The sequence below is a fragment of the Coturnix japonica genome, chromosome 8 (assembly GCF_054131305.1).
Source record: "Coturnix japonica strain WE chromosome 8, WE-NBRP24, whole genome shotgun sequence".
NCBI classification, from domain to species: Eukaryota; Metazoa; Chordata; class Aves; order Galliformes; family Phasianidae; genus Coturnix; species Coturnix japonica.
The window spans coordinates 15213877-15236394 of NC_140670.1; the positions used below are offsets into that span (position 1 = coordinate 15213877).

A 22518-nucleotide genomic window follows, 5' to 3' on the forward strand; every position below is an offset into this window, starting at 1 on the left:
TTTTCCTCCAAGAGCTGCAACCTTCCCCTTCTACTTAAACATCAAGTTTACTTTGAGAACAGTTTTCTCAAGTCTACCAACCATATTGAAAGGAACAAACATAAAACAAAAGCAAACCACAATTTTCAGAAGATCTCATTTGACTTAAAAACGTTTCTTAAGCTGTTAATTGGAACATAATGGATTTTTCTTTCACTAAACCTGAAGCATCAGAAGATAACTAGCATAAAATTGCAACATTTAGGCATCTATTTTTCATCATAGTTTTAAGTTGCTTTAACATGCACTACACACAACCTGTCATACTCAGAAGTTAGTTATGATTTAAGTCTTCAGTCAAAAATGAAGTAGCTCTAACAACACATTTCCACCCTATTCTTGTGTTTTTAACTACCACGGCTGAAGCTGAATTTTAATTTCAATAGGGTAAGCTCATTTTCTGTACCGAGTGGCACATAATATGATCACTACTGCATTTTTCTTGAACCTCTTTTACCTTCTCGTCATGCCCCAAAGACTATCAAGAGACACTTTCTCCTGCAGAATTGCTATGGTGACAAAGCATATTCCAGCAGTAAGTGCTTATATGGCTCCAGATGCGAATGACCGAAGCAACTACAACAAAGAACTTTTCCATGACTATAATAGTAAGTTTTTACTTAAAAGCAAAACAAAAACATAGTAATAAACACATAATGTACCTTGCAGTAGTCAACTGTTGCCAGAAACTCATACGAACCCAGTGATAACTCAGGTCGATCATAGAAGTCTACTCGCTTTCCAGTATGATCCAAATGCTGGAAGTAGTGAGCTGGCACTGGGGGGAAAAAAAACAACTTCAGAGATGTAACCACGATAAACACTGCCACTAAAGAGCTAATGTGACAACAGCTGGTTCAGATAGAACTCCAGGAAAACTAGCTAATATGCAAGCATTGCAAGAATCATTGCTCTAATTTAAGAACATTATTAAATCCAACAGATACAGATGAACTGCGTCTAGTTTGTCTTATGCACAGACTGGCACATTGTGTAATCACCACTGTGCTTCTCTTTAATCTCCGTTATGTTCTCATTTTACATTTCATATCAGAGAGGTCACTGCAACATGCTCTTTGGACTAAATCCTTCAGAAAAATCCAAAGGAAAAAGTGCCACTCTTGTAAAAGCAATAAAAAGTGAATAAAAGTGATTTGTGAACAGCACAAAGCCACTTTTGCTTAAGAGGAAACACGTTTTATATTGATTGAGAAGAGCAACAAATACTCATGAACTGAACACTCCTATCCAGCCACAGCAGATCTACCTGCAGTCTCACCTCCAAAGAACGTCTAAAGAGACTTTGAAGAAAAGAAAAAAGAAAGAACTTCCTAATTTTTCCTACTGTCTGGGAGATGAATCCAGACCATAAATAACTTCTCAAAACATGACACATCATGCAACAAGTACTTTGTGTTCCAAATTTGAAGTTATAATGCTGTAACGCATAAGCATCTACCTAATTTGAGCATCATTTCTGAACTATGCATTGAACATCTATTGAACAAAATATATTTTTTTCTTTGGTTGGTGGTTGTTTTCCCAAGAGTGGACACATTAAAGCACAGCATACATTATAAATGACTGTAACACGATTAAGATTCATTGCTTTGAATCTTGTTCAAAGATCAGTAGTGCCCAGAGCCTGGTTTTCAGAAGAAACCTTACCCTCAGTGACACAGCTGCAGAAACAGCACTGGAACCTCCTTCCGCCCTCAATAAACTGCATAAAAGGGCACATGTAGGCCTTGCACCTATTGCATCGGACAGGACCAGATTCTCCATGGTCTACCAAATAAGGAAGGGTCTGTGCAAACAGGAAAAATAAAAAGACAGATGATTACAAATAAAATTGACCACACATACTGCAGAGCTTACAACAATTACCCTGTACATTGTACAGGATTTAGCATTTCAGCAGCTGCAGGAGAGAACACAGAGGAAGCCTGAACAAGTATTTAAAAAATGTTTCTTAATCCAAGCTCTCAACACAGAAGTTCCCTTGTGGGCTGCAGTCACTAATGGGCTATCCCACTTTGACACAAACAAGTATTGCTGCATGCTGCTGCACTACCTTATATAGTAGCTTGCTTGAAGAGCAGGAGTGCCACACAGCATAGCATGGATGGATCTCAAATGAACACAGAAGACTGAAGCCATGCAAGTAACAGCTGTGATAACCCCACAGAATTAAGCACAATTTTATTTCATTTTTTACTTTTTGTTCTTTAAACCTCACTCTCTACCTCTTCTATTTCCCCCTTGTAAAGAGCAAGATTAAAAAAAAAACTTAGTCACTGCATTCCACATATTTAAGATTTTCAAGCATCTAGATTAACTTCACAAACTTAAACTGATCACACTTGTTCTTGAAGATCACCATGAACTGAAACATATCCATCAGTTCTGTTTGCCCTGACCCTACTATACAGCAAGTCCTTTAAAACTGTGGAGCAAACCATTTTTAAACTATTACCTACAAAACAATGCATTTGTGGTCAAACAGATTAAGATGTTTGGCAACTTCTGCAGCCTCTCAGCCTCAAAATGAGGAAGACTCCCTGTAGAACGACTGATAAATTCTGGAAGCTATGATCTGCATTCACAGTTTACCACACCTTTAAAATCAAGAATCTAACACAATAGGTGTAACTGCTTACTTTTAGCTTATGTGACATTAACGGTGTCCAGACTTAGTTCTTCCAGGATATCACAAGTGTTTGTTCAAAGCCTAACTACACCATAAAGTTATCAACCAGTTGTTTGTAAAACTCTAAAAATGTGCCTCCAGGTTTCTCGAGCAAGATAACATTCACCTCTTGTGCTCCTTTTAAACTTCATCGAAATGCAGGCATTAATTTCACAGTTCAGTTTTATCACAAACCAATTTTCAAAATCTAAATCACAGTTCAGGAAGATTAATAACATGAAATAAACCCCACCCTTAAACTCCAGAGATCATTCCTTGCTAAAGTTAGGTTTAACAAGGCACAGAACACTGCAAACTCAGACTAAAGCTTCACAAGTTTATTTGTTTATGTCACTGCCCTAAGTAAGCTAATGCTACAAAGTAACCACAGTATTAGTAATGCTTTAATAAAGTTTCTAGCTCCAATATCCTTGGAACTCTTAACTCTCCCCAGCAACCAGATGGAGTGGGTAGAAGGGCTGAACAGTCACTTATTACACCTAGAAGAAAGGGCAGCACAGAATGAATGCTGTGAAATTCAAGCACAGTTCAGCAGAACCTGGTGCTCAGTCTTGCACTGTCAATTATTCCACACAGTGCTGTGCAAGTACACAACATTAGCTTAACGAGTGCTACTTGATACATTCTCATCCAATTCCACAACTTGATACCCTAGGCAACACTTAACATGAGTGATTAGTAACCATTTAAATACCACAGGCCAAGAAAGAAATTGAGATAATTGAAAGTGCATGCACTTATTAACATCCTAGTATTTTGGACATTTGGTCAGAGGGATGCTTGACACTTAATATAAAAAAACCAGTAGAGATTAGCGTGGCAATCAGAATAATAAACATTTTGAACAACACTTTTCTGCTTCCCTATTGCATATTTACAGAACAACCAGCATTTACCCAGCTCTCCTTACTTAAACATGTCTACTGCTGAAATTTAAACAAGGTATCTGTTAAATGTGAACACGTAACAACATTCCCCTTACAAGTTCAGACAGCATACAGTACATGTGTAACTGCAAGCAGTTCTCACCTCCTCTGGGGGTAGAGTAGCAAGCGGCTTTATGACAGCAGCTAGAGGAACCTGGGACTGTTTGGCCATATCTGAGGTGCAGGGAATATTGTAAGATGTGCATCTTATGTAGCGGGGACTTGCATTACCTGGAGAACATAGGAACAAATCCCGACAAATTTTAGCACAAGTTTATATTCAAGAACAGAAATCAAGATACCTCCAGCTGTGCTGAAGACTATTCCTCTACAAATGGAACTTAATCCTCAAAATACATAATCTTATTCCTTGCTGTAATAAATATTTCTGCTGCGATCATTATTTTGTGCGTGCAAGTTTCTCGTTTCTCAGCTTCACTTAGTTGGTTAAAGGACATCTTGACAACCATCAGCTGTACTTGGAAGTTTGTAAAGTACACTTTAAGACTGTGCTTCAGTTTTTAAAATATGGTTTTTAAAATGCAAAAAACATCTATTGGAAAACACTGAACTGTGTGAACAGAGGCCCACATATCCTCAGTAAGGCTTTTCACAGAAGGAGGGAGACTACATCCCTATTTTCTTTTGATAAAATGAAATAAAATACACTTTCCAATTTCATATGCAACTGCGTACTTTAAGGTTATGTACTTAATTCTCATGTGAAACTCATTCTTTACTGATTCTTGTGCAGTGAGATTTCACCTCACACACAAGTAGATGGACACTCAGACACATGCCCAGCAAACAAATTACCCTTCTTCCCACACTACAGAATCACCAAATTAAAGAATATCCTGAATTGGAAGGAAGCCACAAAAATTGCACAAACTTAACTCCACAATTACATAAAACTTAATTCCAAAGGGAATGCCTGTGTATGATTAACAGTGTATAATATAAGCCCCAAAATCAGAACAGGCAAATCTGACTCTACTTAAACCTCAATTTAAACCTCTAAAAAAAATTCCTGCTCCGTTCTTTGCTCCATACTCTGCAGAGTAAACCATGCCATGGGCAAAAATCTCAACTCAGACATTCCTAATTATTTAAGTCTGGCTGAGAAGTGAAGCACCTGACTGTAGTGTTGGATTCTGAAGTTTTAAGGGAGCTTAAAACCCCTAAAAAAAACATAGGGGGTTATATTATAATTAATTATAATATTATTATTTCTCTATTAATAATTAATAGATAAACTCTATGAAACCCATGGGTCAAATAACATCCCACTTATATACTGTTTACAGATGAATTGAAACAATATCTTGGTATATTTCAATTCTGAGCTGTCACGACATAGCTCTACAGAAAAGGCTTCATCTGCTACTTATGTTGGTCCCAGTAACCTACCCTAGGAAATAGCTTTTTTGGCTGTGGACTGGTTGTTTTACCTTGATCCTTGACCATGAAATTGGTAGTGACGAGAGGCGGGACCTGCCCTCTCACTCCAGTGACAAATGGTTCTGATCCACGGTTACTTCTGTCATCTTCAATCACTTGAATCTACAATGGAAAACACTGACTTGATCTTTGGAGGCTTGGTTTGAAAACAATGGATAACAAAAGATTTGCATCTGCAAGGCAGTGAAAAGGGAACCTGAGGCAAACATCACTACCTCTAAAAAAATAACGAGCCTAAAGCAAATATGTTTTATCAAGCAGTCACCTCTCAGCTGGATTTCAAATAATATTGAATGACTAACAAATAACATTCAAGTTGCACAATTTTCCCAAGTATTTTGAACAGTAGCATACTTGGTGTGCTATGATCTGATCCGAACTCGAGAAAGAAATTTAGCTCAAGAAAGGAATTTTTGCTAATGTTCCTTTTTTACTGAGCATAGCCAAATTAAAATCAGAATCTTATTTTAGTCTCAGGCTGAAGTTGTAAATACAACCTGACTTTTCCTTTCTGTTACATTCATGGTGCTTTCTGGAGATGCAGAAAGTGAAGTTTCAATAGAGAGTTATTAATGATTCATGATTAAACTTCACAGAACAAGTGAAAACTTTCACTTTTATTAGAATTACATTTTTGTCATTAACACAAACGTACTACAGAGAACAGAAAAGCACCAAACAGTTTTAATTGACTAAAACATCCACTGAACTTTGCATAAGAACAGAAGATGGTTCTTGCATAGTTTTAATTACCCTTACCATACCAGCGCTTGAATCAGAAATTAAAACTAGTAATAATTCTTCTCATCTTATTTTGCCACCACACATGTCTTTGATTAGAGTAAACTGTGAAATGTGGAACTGTGCACAGCAGAACTTCCACCCTTCCACTACAGATACCAAATTACCAGAAAATGATACCACCCATCAGACTTGTCTCACTTAAATCAAATCCCATCTCAAAAGTCTACAGACTGATTGACATTGATGACCTCACAGCTTGTAGCTGTTTTATGACCAAATTTAGCTGAACAAGGAGGAACTGGTACAAAGGTAACTTGCTTTTTCACCTTCCAGTGCAAAAGGTAGCTGCTTTTTCTTCAGGTAAAATTCTCTAGACATAACCATTGTATTTTCAAAATCAAAATATAATGGTTACAAATGAGCACAGATAATGAAGGAATGTTTATAGCTCCCCATGTTTTATGGTAGTGAACTAGATTTACATCAGCAAGTAACATCAAAAGAAAATAGTGTCTCCTCAGCTGTAGAACTTCAAAGCATTAGCCCAGTACTACTATCAACAAGAACTGCAACCAAATTCTGCTCAAAAATGGTAAAAGACATGGCTACAAATGCTCACAAGGTGTGTGTGTTAACACAGAACACACTATACGGACAATTACACTGACGACTTAACACTTAAAACGCCATGTAAACTGATAGATGCATTCTAAGGAACAGATTAAGTGAAGGGGAGACATTCTTCATGATCTGTTTCTGTAACAGTCTACTTTCTATAGCCTCACCAAATATCACAGAAGAGATTTTAACAACCTCTTGTGGTGTTATCACACTCATTTTGATAAGGCGAGCAAGACATAGCAAAGAATGGATATAGGGTTAGTGATGAAGGGTTAATGAGGTGAAGTTCAGGTTTCATGCATGCACAGATGGTCACCAACACAGACTACAATTGACATATATATATAGCACTTACTGGACTAGGAATTGCATCTGGGTCTATTCTGTGCCTGGGTTTCTGCTGGGGCGGCAGCTCATTAAGTTGCTTTTTTATTTTTTAAATATGCATATAAATAAAGAGTGCCACCAAAGAAAAAAAAAAAAAAAGGAAAAAGAAAGAGAAGAGAATAATAAAACAAAGTAACAGTGTTACTTCTCTCTACCCAAACTTGAAGCCCTGGAATTAGATATATTTGGACATTCACTCATGCAACAAGAAATGTATCAGCTTCTGCAACACACGCCAATCCCAAATGTCAGTCCTGCTGCGATACTGAGACACATCGCTATCAGATGTAGTAGCTTACGTGCTCATTTTGGTTAGAAATTGGGAATTTTATGTTTCAAGAACATGCTGAAATGAAAGTAACCAATAAAAGCCATTTGAGATCTCATTTAGTGGGAAAAAAGAAGCTGACAAGCAATTACAGATTCTTATACTCCACACAAAAAAAAAAAAAAAAAAAAATAGTCCTAAGCCTTATATAAACCTGAAATCTAAATAGATCGTCTTTTTTGAATAGCAGTAACTTCTGAGTAGCAGCAATGAAGATCTCAGCTGTAACTCAAAACTAAATTATTTTTAGAGTTTTTTTAAGGACAAGTTGTAATCACTGCTCTGGAAAAGTTCCCTGTTACCAAAAAAACAGTTGCAGGCCTTCTGAGGCAATGACAGTACAGCACCAGGAGGTGTGGAAGGAAAAGTAGAGCAGACTAGTGACAATAACACGTCCAGGCTTAATATTACACAACACTGCTAAATGCTGCTCGTCTTTTCCTCAGAACCTCCATTCCAAAAGATAATCCTAATTTGTGAAGCTGTCCAAGTTCGACTGAAGTAGCGTCCTGACTTTATGATCCAAAGAAAACTAACCAGGCAATAGGGAAAGAGAAAACATTACAATCATCTCCTGTGAACCTTAGTTTAAACTTCTATCATGCAGTTCATGGATTGCTACCTCAAAACCAGTAGTTAGTTCACCTTGGAAAGTAATTAAGAATTCAGAAATGGTGAAGCAATCTTAATCTAAGCCCTCAAGGATTCCTAAAATGTAACACAGTACTGAAAAAGCCCTGAGAAGTTAAAGCAGTGATATGTATATGCAGCATCTTTCTTTAGCTGTCAAGGGAAGAAGTGCTTCTGGGCTTATTCATAACAAGTGGCTGAAGGTGGACGTAACAGAGAAAAGTAAGCAGGAAAAAAAAGACTGTTGCTCTTTGGAACAAGAAACCTGCTTTTAGCTTTGGTCTTTGTCAGTTTTGTTTAAAGACACCATGGAAAAGTTCACACTGTTAAGAACAAAGTAAGCTTACAGGGCTAGGAATTGAATCTGGATCCAAGCGTTTTGGTGGTGGTCCAGGCTGACTTCCATAATTTGGTGTGCCTGGATAGGCTCCGCCATAGTTTGGTTGGGGGCCCCTCACCTGTCCAAAGGAACCTTACAAGAAAGGAACAGTGAATTAAATAACAGCAAACATAAGGCAGTTCCTTATTAGGCCCTTCCCATTCATTCAGTCATCATAAAAATAACAAGAATCCTACATGCTTTCCAGATAACTAGGATTAAATACTTCTCAGTATTTCAGCTTAGTACATCTCAAACAGCGATTCAATAAGCTGACACAGTCTTCCTTAAAACCAGACTTATAGAAACACATTTAAGACCAACATAACTATTTTCAAAATAACAAGATCAAAATTTGCATGAAGATGATGTACTGGCAACATTCTGGTGAGGTCACAGAACTGCCTGAAAAGAATTACAGAACAGCCAGATAGTCAGTGGATAACTCCACAGTGCCATAAACTAAAGTTACACAAAGATTTGTCAGGTAGTTTAGATTTGCCTGACATCACAGTAATAGGTTAACATGTGATAACTTCTTATGTTTTTTAACCATATCATATCACTTGATTCAAACCTATACAACAAATAGCTCAGAATAGTAAATACTACTGCTTAACTTGGATTTGTCCTTAATCAAAGGGAAACAAGAGCAAAGCTTTGAACTGTAGCCAGAAGTCTCCAAGTTACAAACCTGAAATCCACTTCTTGGTTTGCAGCACACAGAGAATACATCTAACCAATAACTTCTATATTAGGAATACTCACCGTTCTGCTGCATTTGGTATCCTGGTTGAGGAGGATGGGTGGGTGGAGGTGGTCCATGAAGGCCACTCATGGGAGGACCTGGGTGAGGCCCTGACAGAGTTGAAGGGGGTGGTGGTGAGGATACATGATTAGGCTGGGACATCGGTGGTCCAGCAACTGTCTGCCCAGACAGTGGTGGGCCTGGCATGGGAGGTGGCCTTGGGGCACCTGTGGAAGGAGGGTAAGAGGAAGGTCCAATCCCCGTAGAAGACGGAGGTGGAGCAAAACCAGGAACTTCAGTAGGTAAGCGCTGAGTTGGTACTGGTTGACCAGAAAAGGGAGGCTGTGCCAAAGGAAGACCTTGAGGCACACTGGGAGGAGGGGGTCCTTGGCTCGCAGTGTACGGTGTGTAGAGACCAGATCCTGTTGCAGTGAAGCTCCCTGAGACCGGGGGAACCGATGTTGGGGGACCTAACAAGAAAACGTATTACTATCATTTTTATTTTTTATTTTCCAATTTCCTCTAGAAAAATCAATTCCAAACTCAAACAATTCAAACAGTACTCCTTCATGTAAGATTATCTAAACTGGCCTACCATTTTCACCTTCAGACGGACATTTCAGTACTAACATAAAAACCTTAAGTGAACATTCTCTTAAGGGATCTGAAAACTTTTCCTTATTATCTTTTGACTGAGCTGAGTGACAAGGCACATAGACTCCCAGCTTATGTATGTGTAGATGTTTCTGTGCGTCACACACAGATTCATTTAGTAAAATGATTTAAAAAATATACCAATGATTTAAAAAATATACCAATATTCCTCCTCATGTCTTGTAATACTTCCTGCACTGACCCATGCAGTAATCTCAGCTCTTTTTTCCCCAGAGATGATGTCACCAGCCAAAGAAACTACTGTTTATCATGGCAGATATCAACATTCAGAAAATCTCCATCAACATATGGCAACGAATCATCAACAAGAGCAAAACTTAGAAAATTACTAGCACAAATTAAAAGCAATCATGAATTTCTATAGCCAGAAAGTCTCACCATATCCCAGTCCAGCTGGGGGAGGAGCAGAGACTGGAGTACTGCCAATTGTCATCCCTGCCATGTGATTGCTGAGTTGCTGTACACTGGATGGAGGGGGACCATATTGCTGGAACGTAGATGGCTGGCTGACAGGCGCAGGTGCTGAGCCTGGCAGGAACGGTTGAGAAGCAGGTGGCCTGAGAAGTGGAGGTAAGAAATTTCATTGGATTCCCCTTATGCGAGCAGTTACAATTCTCAGTGTCTTTAAAAAGTTGTTCTACCATATGAATACTAGACAATAATTTACATATAGTATAAACTAAGCACCGTCATTAAGTTTATGAAAAATAATTACATACACCCCAGATCTGAATCTCTTTCAACATAGAAATCTGTTGGTCCTTTAAACACGAATTCTATGTTTAAAACATTTTCTGTTAAGTCCATTTCAGTCATCAGAATAAATCAGAAAAACTGCAATAGAGCCTACATAGCAAGAAACAACAGAGCCTACACAACTCTTGAAGAAGGCTCCATTCTTCAAAGGATTTGGACTCTCCAGCCAACAATGCTGAGCTTAACCAAAACACAACAAAAAACCACCACCTTCCCTCCTAACCAGTAATCAGTGTGAAGCAGTAGGACTGCTGCCACCTTCACAGTGCCAATATCTCTCTGGAGAAGACACCAAAAACTTTAGATCAAGATAATTAAGGGAACTATCTTCATAAAATAAATAAATAAACAGAACATGCTAAGAAATTGCACAGTAGTAACAGATAAAAGAATACTCCATTGAGACTAGTTCACACTGTCAAGGAACCAAACACATCTACTAAGTGGAAGCAATTGTTTCCAAACAAGACATATTCTGGCAACCAGGAAATTATATTTACGGGAAAATGACTAAGACAAAACAAATACTTTGAAGAAGTGGTTTTGATTAGTCAGCTGGTGTCTATACATATAACACAGGCGCATTAAAAAGCATGGGGCCAGCAGGTCAAGGGAGCCGATCCTCCTTTGCTCTGGTGAGGCCACATCTGCAGTACTGTATCCAGTTCTGGAGTCCCCAGCTCAAAAAGGCAGGGATCTCCTAGAAAGAGTCCAGTGGAGGGCAACAAAGATGATTAAGGGCCTGGAGCATCTCCCATACAGGGAAAGGCTGAGAGAACTGGAACTCCTCAGACTGGAAAAGAGAAAGCTAACAGAGGATCTCATAACTATTCATAAATGTTTGAAGTGCAGAAGTCAAGTTGATGGGAGCAGACTCTTCAGTAGCAAGCAATGATAGAACAGGAAGAAACAGGTAGAAACTGTAATACAGCAAGTTCCATACTAACACAAAGAAAAACTTACTGTCAGAGCGTTAGAGCACTAGAACAGACTGCCCAGAGGGCAATAAGATACAATAACATTAAAAAAAAAAAAAAAAGTCAGTGCCCCCCACAGCAAAAACAAAGGATCTAAAGCAAACCAAATGCCAAATGGCTGAGACCTAGCATTATGATTTTCTCTTCTTGTACATACCTTTGCATTGGTGCCGTTGAGGTTGGGATCCCATTCTGCACATCTCCTTGTCCAAACTGGCTGTACCCCTGGTGGCCAGAAGGAAGAGATGTTCCACTGGCTGGAGGGGGAGCTCCAGAGCTTGGAAGGGGTCTTACGGAACCTACAGACGTAAAACAACAAAACAAAACAAAAAGCAACCACCCACAAATTATTCATAGGAATAAGGTCTTGAAATAGCTACCAAGAAAAATCAAGGGAGGGAAAAAAAGTGAGAAAAGAGTTTGGATGGCCAAATTAATCTATCAGTATTTTATCAGCAGCAAGTCATTTACACAACTAAGTTAGTAGTAGCAAAACTGAAAACAAATATGAACAAATATCACATCTCCACACAGATCAAATAGAAAATAAGCATTGTGGAAGACCTTCAAAAGACAACTTTATTTTTTGATGAAGAAACATCTGTTTTCTTATCAGAAAGGCATTAAGTTCCTCCCCCTTCAAATCTAATTGTTTTTATCTGCAGCAAGGAGAGTATTTACGTAAAACCTAGCATTCATTCTAGGTTAGTTTCCCCCTCTTGAAGACTAAGCATCATGTGAATAGATTCAGTTTTGAACAATTACACTCTACCAGCTGTCTTTATGCCCAGCCTAGCAGGGACCACCATAGGCTATTCTTCCAGCCTTTTAAGGTTGGAGAGTAGAAGGAATACGTCCAAGTTTGTCAAAGTGAACTGCTTCCCATAGCATCTACTTACAAATAAATAAATAAAAATCCTAGCTTTTAATATGATCTTACTCAAATAGAAGTTCTGATAATTAGAACTATATGACTGTGCCTGCTAACTACAACTACAGGTTTACATGTTTTTTTTCAGCTTTACCAGGCACACAATTTGGTAAATGCATTTTTAATTCCACAAAAAAGCCTAAGAAGTCTTCCTTTTCTAACCCCTCTCACAAATACACTTCTCTAACCATTACCACAGACTGCTCAAATAGCCACTGAAAAAACAGTGACTTGGAGAAATATTAATATCTAGTGGTTTGTCCACCTTAAGATTCATTTTTCTTGAGGAACCTTTAAGTCCCTCTTCAATACTGTCCGTACTCATCAGACCTCAAAACAGAGGCAGGCTGCAGAACAATGGGAAGTGACTTGTGATTTTATTCAAAGTCCTGACATTACATGGACTTGGCCCAAGTCTGGCTGCCTGCTCTTCTTAACAAAGACATGGATGGAAATAGCTCTTCCAACATACCCTACTTCGCAGGGTAAATTTTTTTCCCCCCCCTTATTTTGGGGAAAAATATAATACGATTTCCTGCAATGTTTCTAATTTCTGCATCTTCACTGTTGACTTAACAAAAATAATACCTTCTTCAAGCAACAGCTTTCAGAATTATAACTATTCCTAACAGATAAGACTTTTATGCTATATTCAAGAAGGCTACGTTTTTTCCTTAAATGAAGATCCAAGTTGTAAAAATCCCGTGACTTCTAACACGGTGGCTGAGGAGGTGGGTTTTTTTATTTGATTGTTTTTCAGTGTTGTTTGCTTGTTTTATATTTCTTCACTGCAACGCTTCTACTGCAGACCTCCTATTTTAGTTCTTTCCCAAGGTGAATAGGTTCTGTTTGGTTGGCTTTTGCTTTTTTTTTAAAAGTAAATTAAGGCTTCTTTAGGACACAACTTATATGGGCCAATTCAAGTTCTGAAACGAACCTTCTGAAAACATTAGTCACTAGTCAGTTTTTATCTATGAATCCGGAGGCACGAGGGATTTATACTGCAACCATTTCTTCACATCATAATTATGTTTCTGGCGTGCTGCTGACAAATAGCATAGGAAACATCCCACCTACCTCTGACTGAATAATTGAATACCCACACTCTTGAGACAAAAGCCTACTGAACTGGAACGTGGCACAGAAGATGGTTAAGAGAACCACCCCTTCCCCACAGTAGGAGTGGCACAGCACAAATGCTCCCACATTTACCTACGAAATTAGGTGCAAGAGAAGTGTCAGAGTTGAGAGAAACAGGAGAGCCCTTCGAAGGGAACCCCGAGGAAGGAAAATAACCTGGAAAGACAGAATACCAGTAAATCAAGCCTTAGAGAGAAGCAGCAGGACAGTGTTTCCAATGTTTCCAGGACAGTCTGCAGTGCAGAAAGCATCACATACATAAAAATCCATGTCACGTTTTCTATTTATTCCTTATTCCACAGTCCCTCTCACTGTTCTACTGCCCTTAACATTACGTTACCAACACAGCTCATATATTAACATGAATGCAAATGTAAGTATTGTGAAATAAGTCAAAACATAATAATCCAAAAGCAACCTAATTCTTACTGGTATACAGACAGTTGTATTTGCACTTTCAACTGTAGTATCTCATTAGAAGCAAAATCAATTGCAGAAGTGAAAGACTGATGCAAACTTATCCTGGTTCTTTCAGCATTTCCATGGTGGGAAGAAGCTACTCACAGCTAACAGTGCAGTACTCTGCTTCTGTTTCCAAACAAGATCTCAGCCTCTGGCACAACATTTTCACTTTTCCAGTTAGAGCTACGGTTTGTCATATAAATCAGATGCAAAGTTTCTCCAACCAAGGATGGCAAGTGCTGCCAGCGCTTCTCCAGTCAGTTTTCCAAGCACATTTTACTTATTATTTTTCAAACACATCCTTAAGACGACATTGATACCACAGAGTAACATCAGCAGTTCTCCTTTCACCCCTTAGTGTTCTCAGTTCCTGTCATTCTAGCATCTCTGAACTGAATTCTCTCCCCTCCACATTATCCAGTTACAACAAGTCTTGCTGCGAAGTCCCATAACAAACACAGCATGATGAACAGAGTGAAGATGGAGACAGAGACATTTTTCTCTATTGTCTATCTGCTCTCCTTGTTAATGCACAGTATGTCACTGTTTTCTACCTGGATCTCATTTAGCACCTACTAGCAAGTTAACTTCCAGCTGCTACGCTTGTGCTCTGCATTTTACAGACCTTCCCTCTAAAGACAGAAATCCTAAATTTGCAAGAGCAGGTATGAGATGTGCGCCTTGACAAGATTTCCTTAATACAGTCTATTAACAACCTCTCTCCTGTGTTTAGGAAGGGAGGCCTTTCAAGAAAAAAAATGCAAGAGGGATCTCCACAAACCACAGATGACCTTTCCCCAAGGCATCACTGAGGGACAGAAGGACTGCAATATGCCCCTATTGTCAACATGAGACCAACATGTTGCCACCAGTGTCACGCTACCAGTCAGTCACTGCTGGTGGTCTGTTTTTGATCTGTAAAGGTTTGTATGTATATCAGCAAGATTTCTAGGCACATTCTTACTGATCGGTCATGAATGACATTTCTGTTGCTCTGAAACTAAAAAAGCCAAACAATTCAGAAGAAAAACAGCTAATTCCCTTGAAATGAAATGCCTTTCAGACTTGCAAATAATTTTTGATGGAAAAAGCTTACTGGCTTCTTTTCATAAAGATCCTGAACATTCTTGACACTACTGACTCCCTAAACTTGTTTGTTCTAAGGAGCAGAGCAGAAAATGCTTTCCCAACAGATCTATACTCTTTGCCCTTCTTGAATCCCCTTCTCTCTCTCACTGAACTAAGTCCAATTCCTTCCCATTCCTTCCATGCAATGGAAAATACTAGTTAGCTGATGCGTACAGAGCAGCCAATGTGCTCAAAGCTCTGTCTTGTCCACCCCCAGGAAGCTGGGCTTCTTTCTGCTGCACAGTGCTAATTTCCATAGGTTTTATAAGAATTGAAACCTTCCATGAAACTAGTTCAAAGCTCATTCACTAAAAGTAATGCTGAAAGAGATTTGCTGGGAGGAGAGGATTAAGGAAAGAAGAGGAAGATGGAACAAAACTGATTAATCCACTTCTTCAGCATAATGCATGCTCCTCTTCTACTCCACTACTGTGCTAACTCCAGCCAAAATAAACAGTGGGGGAACCATTCAGCTCCCCTGCAAGTCTCTTTCTCAGGACGCCTATTTCAGTCTCCCACTTCTGTCAGTTTCAATAAGACAGTGGGCATTTTGATTGTTCTATTTGTCTCATCAAGTTTGGCTTAAATTCCACATTGCAAAAATGCAAACCGTATTTGTAAGGGCGATGACACAGAGATCATTAACATGACTGGCACACTGCTGGTTTCCTTAGGAAAACAGTCCAAAATCTAAAAGCTTTCAGAGTGAAAGATTGTGTTGTGCTTATCTTGATGGACTTGAATTCATCAATATCATTTTAATAGATATACTTCTATTCAAGTAGATACACTTGATACTCAAAGCTATAGTATTTTATCTTCTACAATACTACTGATGGTAAAGCCACTATTCATCTCCCAATAGAATTTGGGTACTCTAAGATTATAAAAAATTGAGGATATTCTGTTGAGTTAGACTTTCATTTGAATAAAGAATAAGAAAAAAAAAAAAAAGAGTTGAGCTATTTTGTTAAAGGAAATATACACAAGCTTAGGGTTATTTTGCCTTTCTACAAAACTGACATATCTTGCAGAACCAGGAGAATTCTGGAATACATTAACATGCCCACATATCCATAAACTTTTGTTGTTTTTAAAGACACTGAAGAAGGTAGTTCCAAACATGTTTCCTACCTAAAGCTGTATCTCTAAACTCTTTGAGGCAGAGCACAGACCCTTCTACACAGTAAAGTAAAGCAGTCTCTGCTATAAATCCATTACAGTCTCTCACCCCCAATGTAACCCCTCTTCAGGAATACTACCCCACTGAGCTACTTGAGTCCCAGTAGGGCAGAGACATACAGAAGTCGGCTGAGTTTCTCAACATGTTAATTTTACAGGCTATTAAGAGAAGAGTAAGCCCTATTGAACCAGACAAGCGACAGGAATAATCTGAGCATATACAGAAAGAACGTGATTTTTAACATCATGCGAGCTGTGTGCAGAAGATAACTGCTATCAAGAAATAGAAAAGCAGTGATAGGAAACAAACAAAAATTCTATAAACGCAATAATTCAGAAATTATCAATCATGATGTTTTGATTGAGAAGTACCTTGTGGTGGGACTGGCTGTTGGTATCCAGGCATCGGACCATTATAAGCTCCATACTGTGTGTGAGGAGCCCCTGGCAATGGCTGTCCTCCATATGCAGGCTGCTGGTAGCCCTGATATCCAGGCTGAGGTTGCCCATAAGGAGGCCCCACGTGAGTATGCTGGTTTACACTCATTGTATTCACATCCCCAAATTAATTTCACCTGCAAAAAGTGGAGGGGGGGAAAGAAATAGCTTTTAGAAGACATAAAACCAAACTAGCCAATTTCTCTACTGCTTTCAAAGAAATCAGAGATCCTGAGATACTAGAGAAGTCAAAACATTAGCATTAATTTGTTCTTGCACGCAGTTTTTCATGATAAATGCTTTACAAGAACTAGTTAGCAAACAATAATTTAACAGACTGTTTCCAATCCACTCATTCACTGTTCTGTTCTGGTTAGACTTATGATCAGCTTCTTAGGAAGCAATAAGAATCTCAACTGGCCACTCCAAAGCAGAAATTATCGAGCTTCCTGAGACACTTCATGAATAATTTCCCCCTTCAAAGATCACCTTTTAAGTTCCCCTCCAAGCCAAGCTATTCTGTGATTCTATAACGAACAAACAAGACTTAGAAAATAACTCAGATGAGAAATTCCTTAACATAACACTTCACTAATACTCCACGAGTTTATGTTTTAGCTCTGTGTTAGCCTACAAGCTCATGCTTCCTTGCTGTAGATGACACAGAAGTCAGTATCCACACAGTCTGCTTCTTGAATTGTTTGAAAGAAACCAGAACAGAGACAACAAAGGATTTGAAGGCTTTATTTTTTAACAGTTAATGATTTAAAGTCTTTGTTGTACACATAAAATGCAGAAAACTGAAGCGCCTCACAAGCAGCATGTTCATCTAAGGCAGATGTTCAAAATGGAAACGTGTCAGAGGCTGAAATGTCACTGCAGGAGCTTTACGAAAGGGAAAGAACTGAAACAGTGTCAGAGACAGGAAGGAAGTTTCTCAGAAAAGCTTTGCAGGAGATCTTAATAGATGTATTCCCAACTGCTCTAACTTCGTAAAGACAAAACCGCAAATGACACTGGGAGCCCCCAAGCCAAGGTGAGAGTTCTTAGAATACCATGGTACCCAGGGGGCAGATAAGCCACAGAGCCAAGCAGGTCACTACACTGGCAGGAGGTTCCCTTCTGGCCCATTTCTCACACATAATCTGCAGCCCCTGGGCTCCTTCAGACACTCCATATGTCAGTTACTGTCCTCTTCAGGTAAGACCGCATCCACAGTAACAATGTATACAAGCGTGTATTCAGAGTTAGTTAATGAAAGACTACAGTTCATAAACACAAAGATAAGGTAAAGCAAGTAACTAATTTCCCCTGCATTTTTCTCCAAACCCCACGATGCACTCCTACATTGAAAATAAATATCACACCTTAACACAGAGGAGACAAATACAGCTGCAACAGCCATCAGCCAATTGAGTTAAATCCCAACAAAGCATAACAGCTTAACTCAAGCGGATAGCAAATACCCGAGCTGTTTTGCTTATTCATTGATTATAGTGTGCCACCTAATGCCTTGTTACATTACCAGAAAGATGACATCAAAGCAATATTTCAACAACCGGCACAGCAGTTATACACAAAGGGTGCTAAAATAACTACAGTCCTGTACGAACCACCCACATACAAATCAATTCTTTCAGGTCCACAAAGTGAGAACACGCATCACAACAGAACGATCTGCTTGTTTACAGAAGGCAGCCAGCTTAATACATGCATGCCACGTTCATCTCCTATAGCTCAGCATTAATATTAATGCTAAGCATGTGAATGCTTACTCTGAAAATTAGATATTAAACTTCACATGAAATGAATGAAGTTTTATAGTTCTGTTTTTCAAGCTGTGTAGGGCTGTTGTTTGAGAAATAAATGTCTTCTCTTAAATATTTAAAGGTAATTTGCTGTTGAGAGTAACATACAGTGTCACTTAAAAAGCATAACAGTAGTTTTGACCAGCCCACAGTGTTTGCAAACATAACTACAGTGAGCAAGAGGGTGAGTGCTACATATTGAGGTTTCTCATTTCACCTTTGACTCAGTTGTGCAGGGCAGGTTACCTGGAGCAGCTGCACAGCCAGGAAATGCAGACTTTGAGATCCACGTCTGCTCCCAGCTCCCCTGAAGGTTAACTTGTTCCTCGCCAGGCAGGCAACTCATGTCACCATGCAGCAGTCACACATCTACCCATACTAATTTTCTGCCCAGCGCAACCAGTAAAGCAGGACAGTTCTTACAAAGCAAGGGAGAACATAGCTGCAGACTGCTCTACCTGAGCAGCTCAGAACACAAGGCTGCGAGGAAGGAAGGCTGCTTTCTCTCCTTCCTGCCCCTCACTATTGCTTATTATATTCTGCATGAGCAATTTGGCCTCCAGACACCGTTCCTACAAATGGGTCCTCTCAGGAAGAGCTGCAGGCTACACAGCAGCACCTGGCAGGACACCTCCTGAGCTACAATCATTAGGATTCCCTTGACAAGTCAAGCCTACAAAACTCTGAAGTCACTGTGGATTTTCCTCAACAAATCTCACATTTGCCCCAGCAGTTCCCATAGAGCTGGAAAAGATCAATCTTTCATCTTATTGCACAATGGGGCAAAAATTCAAGCGTGTCCCACTTTAACTGATGTGAGCATGCATTCAGTAGGTGACCCTGGCTGATTGCTGTGAACCATCCTCTTGTCAGCCTTCCCCCACTCACTCCTGTCAGTGCTGGTATTTCCCACTTGAGTGGCCAGGGTTACCTACTTCTTGCTCACTCCTCAGCAATACTCAGAGACACAAGCTCATTTAATGCAAATCTTCCACAAGAAGTCTTAGAATATTTACCCACATTGTACGGAAAACAGAACCGTCTCTTTTGTGTAGTTACAGTTCAGCGTCCTAAAAGCAGACATACCTCAAGCTTTCAGGTAGTCCCTGTTACAGCCAGCACAGGCCAACATCCTCTACAGCATTAGTATTAGCTAATGCCTGTGCCATTACAGCAGTGTGCCAAGGAGGGGCTAGAAATGAAGACAACAGCTCAAGAATTAGCTTGGTGTTGGAGCTGCAGACAAGGCTGCTTCATTGATCTCAGTTGCTCAACCTGCTCTAGATGTAAGGTTTACAGTACACTTCCTCATCACTGACGTGGAATACCACGAAGGGCAAGGCCAAGAGAATCCAACCCTGAGAAGGCAGAACAGGGTTGTCACTGAGTGAGTCCATTTTCCTTTTCCCTTGGTACACTATTTCTTATCAAACAGCACTCGTTTTGCCTGCATCCAAAAAAACACACATGTAAATTAGAAGTTGGTCACTTGAAGAGATACGGGAAAAGGCAAGATTTCATGCTCTATTTCTTAGAGCACGTAGGGGGGGAAAAAAAAGCAACCTCACAGAAAGAATTAAATACATACAGCAGATAAGGAACAGTGGGTGAAGCAGTCTGTTCCATTTAATGAAAACACTGAGGATATTAATTTGTACGTGGTAACGCATTATGGAAACTAAGCCAAACATACTAGTATAACATGCTGCTGAATGTCACATTAATACTCATGAGTTACAATACAGAAAGCTGAAATAATCAGCACTGATGCTAGAGAGGAATACAGTGACAAGTGGTTGTTACTATAGATAACTAAAATAATTTTCTTGCAAAACAGAGCAACCACTCAGTGCCATCTTCATCCATTCGTCTGTACAAAAGCAAATGGCCATGGAAATTTTAGTCAAAACAGCAGCAGCACACAGTTAAAACTCATACTGGTACATACTGGTGCACTGTTAAGCAGGCAACCAACACAGCAGCAACAAAATGATGGGAGAAGAACACATGGTAATATAGGGAACAAATGCTTAGCTTTTAGAATAGCACCTAGATTCTTTCTGATCCCAACAAAGCAGACTACAGACCAGCTTTTACAGCCTATTAAAAACAAGAACCCAACGCAACAACACTAGTGATTCATATGAGCTTCAATCAGGAAGTCTCTCCAGTCATGGAGAACTGCAAACTCATCATTTCCTCTGCTTTCATTCACTGTTAATTCCCTTTTGAAACTGAGGTGATTGATCACATCAGTTCTTGACTGCTTTCTAAAGGAAGCACACGCAGCAGAACAACTTTCCTTTAGAAAGGTGCCAGAGTCTTTTTTTAATGGGTGGGTCCTGCCCCTTTGCTTCACCTTCTGGGGAGACCTGATCCTTGGTTGTTTTTTTTTAAAGAAGAGGACAGCACAGCCTCTATATTTTGCTGGAACTGAAGGAAATAGGCCTATTTGATTTCTGTACAGAGAAATCAGAACCCTTTCTGAAAGATGGGACAAGGAAGACAGCCAGCACCCTCTAAGACTGGTTCAGAATATTACCTACAGAGCTTTTAAAGCATCTACTCTGTAACTTTCCAGAGAAATAGCTACACCACTCGCAAAGACATGAATTCTGGAGCTGAGGTCACTCTTTAAACAGGAGACATGCTTGCTTTTTCTTCAGATCCAGCTCCGTGAGGTCCTCTAAAAGCACTTGCACATTTGACTCTTCCAATGCAAGAAGCACCTCTTCTGTTTTTCTATAGAAAATCCTGGAAGAGACGCTCATACCCTGGAAGTCAATGACTGGCCATTGAGCTGGAAGCACTCAGGCAGGTCCAACAGCATGCATGCTATACATTTGTCCTAATGAGTCCAACTGGCACTACTGGAATTGACTCTCTAATTCAGTTGTCAATTTTTTTTCTGCTTGTTGCAATGCTCTGTCTTTCCACCTCAGCAGATTCTCAACTTCTTACGCCACCAATAACGTTCTCTTCTCCCATGCATTCTGAGTCACAGCCATAAAACAGATCTGTTCTAACAGTTCATGAGAGGTGTAAGACACCCACTGCTCAAAATGATGCTTTACAATTTAACACCAGTGGAAGTCCAGGAGCCTCGGTATTTTCACCAAAGACTTTCAAACAAGCACATGACAGATTACTACTAAGATTTCATGCCACAACAGGTTCTGGAGCAGAATTCTGGAGGCCAGGCTTTCCTGGGCTGTTTCAGAAAAGCCTTTCTCAGGACAAAACACAAATCACTGTTCACAAGGTGTGATCACTCCGTGTTCTTCTAAATAAGAGCCACCTTCAACACTATTTTGTGGGGCTGATTCACTGTCTTGGGGAAGGTCCAACATAACATTTAAGTCACAAGGGTGTGAAAGCAGTTAAACGCAGAATTGAAGGTTTTAGTCTTGACCTAACTTTAAATCTATCACTATTTCCGACCTTTATCATTACCACCAGACTTTTATTTAGATTAACAAAGTGCATAAACCTGATAGAGATCTCTTGGTGGCACTGATTTACATACCTACTTCTGCAATAAAAGCTAAAAAACAAAATAAAAGAAAGAAATTCTGAAACAGTTCTGGATGCTGCTGCTGGAAAGCAGTCAGTGGAAGCAAGGCACTAAGAACATCACATCAGCAAAAGCACAGTGAAGGACTTCCCTCTTCCTCAGCTGTACCTCCACATCCATGTTACAATGCAGGAAGTCATCTGACTCGCTGATGTGAGCCTTGCACATGTACAATGAATCAGGAAAAGTTGGAAAATAGTTTAAAGATTGGAAAGGAGGCCAGACAAATGGATAAACAGGCAAGAATAGAACAAGTGTGTAGAGGCACACTGTACTGCTACACAAGTTTTCCACACACAAATCGTGACACAGACCTTCTTCATCCAAAGCTTCTATACCCTGACTTCCCCTACACAAACAAGCATTACGCAATTCCCACCATTCACAATAAGCTAAAGCTCAGAATTAGCTTTTCTTAATGCCCAACTGCTCAGTTCATACATTTAGTGATTTCTAAGTGAACGACGAACTTTG

At 39.5% G+C, this 22518-nt stretch overlaps 1 protein-coding gene across 10 annotated transcripts in view; it reads right to left on the reverse strand.

Annotated features, from left to right (window-relative positions):
• Positions 1-22518, reverse strand: part of SEC24C (SEC24 homolog C, COPII component) — a 95285-nt gene that overhangs the window by 10379 nt on the left and 62388 nt on the right. For 2 of the 10 annotated variants that reach the window (XM_085554395.1, XM_015866505.3), the window contains 10 exons: positions 16597-16799; positions 11539-11680; positions 10027-10205; positions 8994-9443; positions 8194-8318; positions 6857-6925; positions 5127-5238; positions 3779-3906; positions 1708-1846; positions 702-817 (listed from right to left, as the gene is read on the reverse strand). In XM_085554395.1, the coding sequence (XP_085410521.1) occupies positions 702-817; positions 1708-1846; positions 3779-3906; positions 5127-5238; positions 6857-6925; positions 8194-8318; positions 8994-9443; positions 10027-10205; positions 11539-11680; positions 16597-16771 (1635 nt within the window). In that variant the 5' untranslated portion in view covers positions 16772-16799. Of the gene's footprint in view, positions 1-701; positions 818-1707; positions 1847-3778; positions 3907-5126; positions 5239-6856; positions 6926-8193; positions 8319-8993; positions 9444-10026; positions 10206-11538; positions 11681-13524; positions 13609-16596; positions 16800-22518 lie in introns of all 10 variants that reach the window. The other 8 variants (XM_085554393.1, XM_015866504.3, XM_085554397.1 and 5 more) reach the window with 6 other exon arrangements.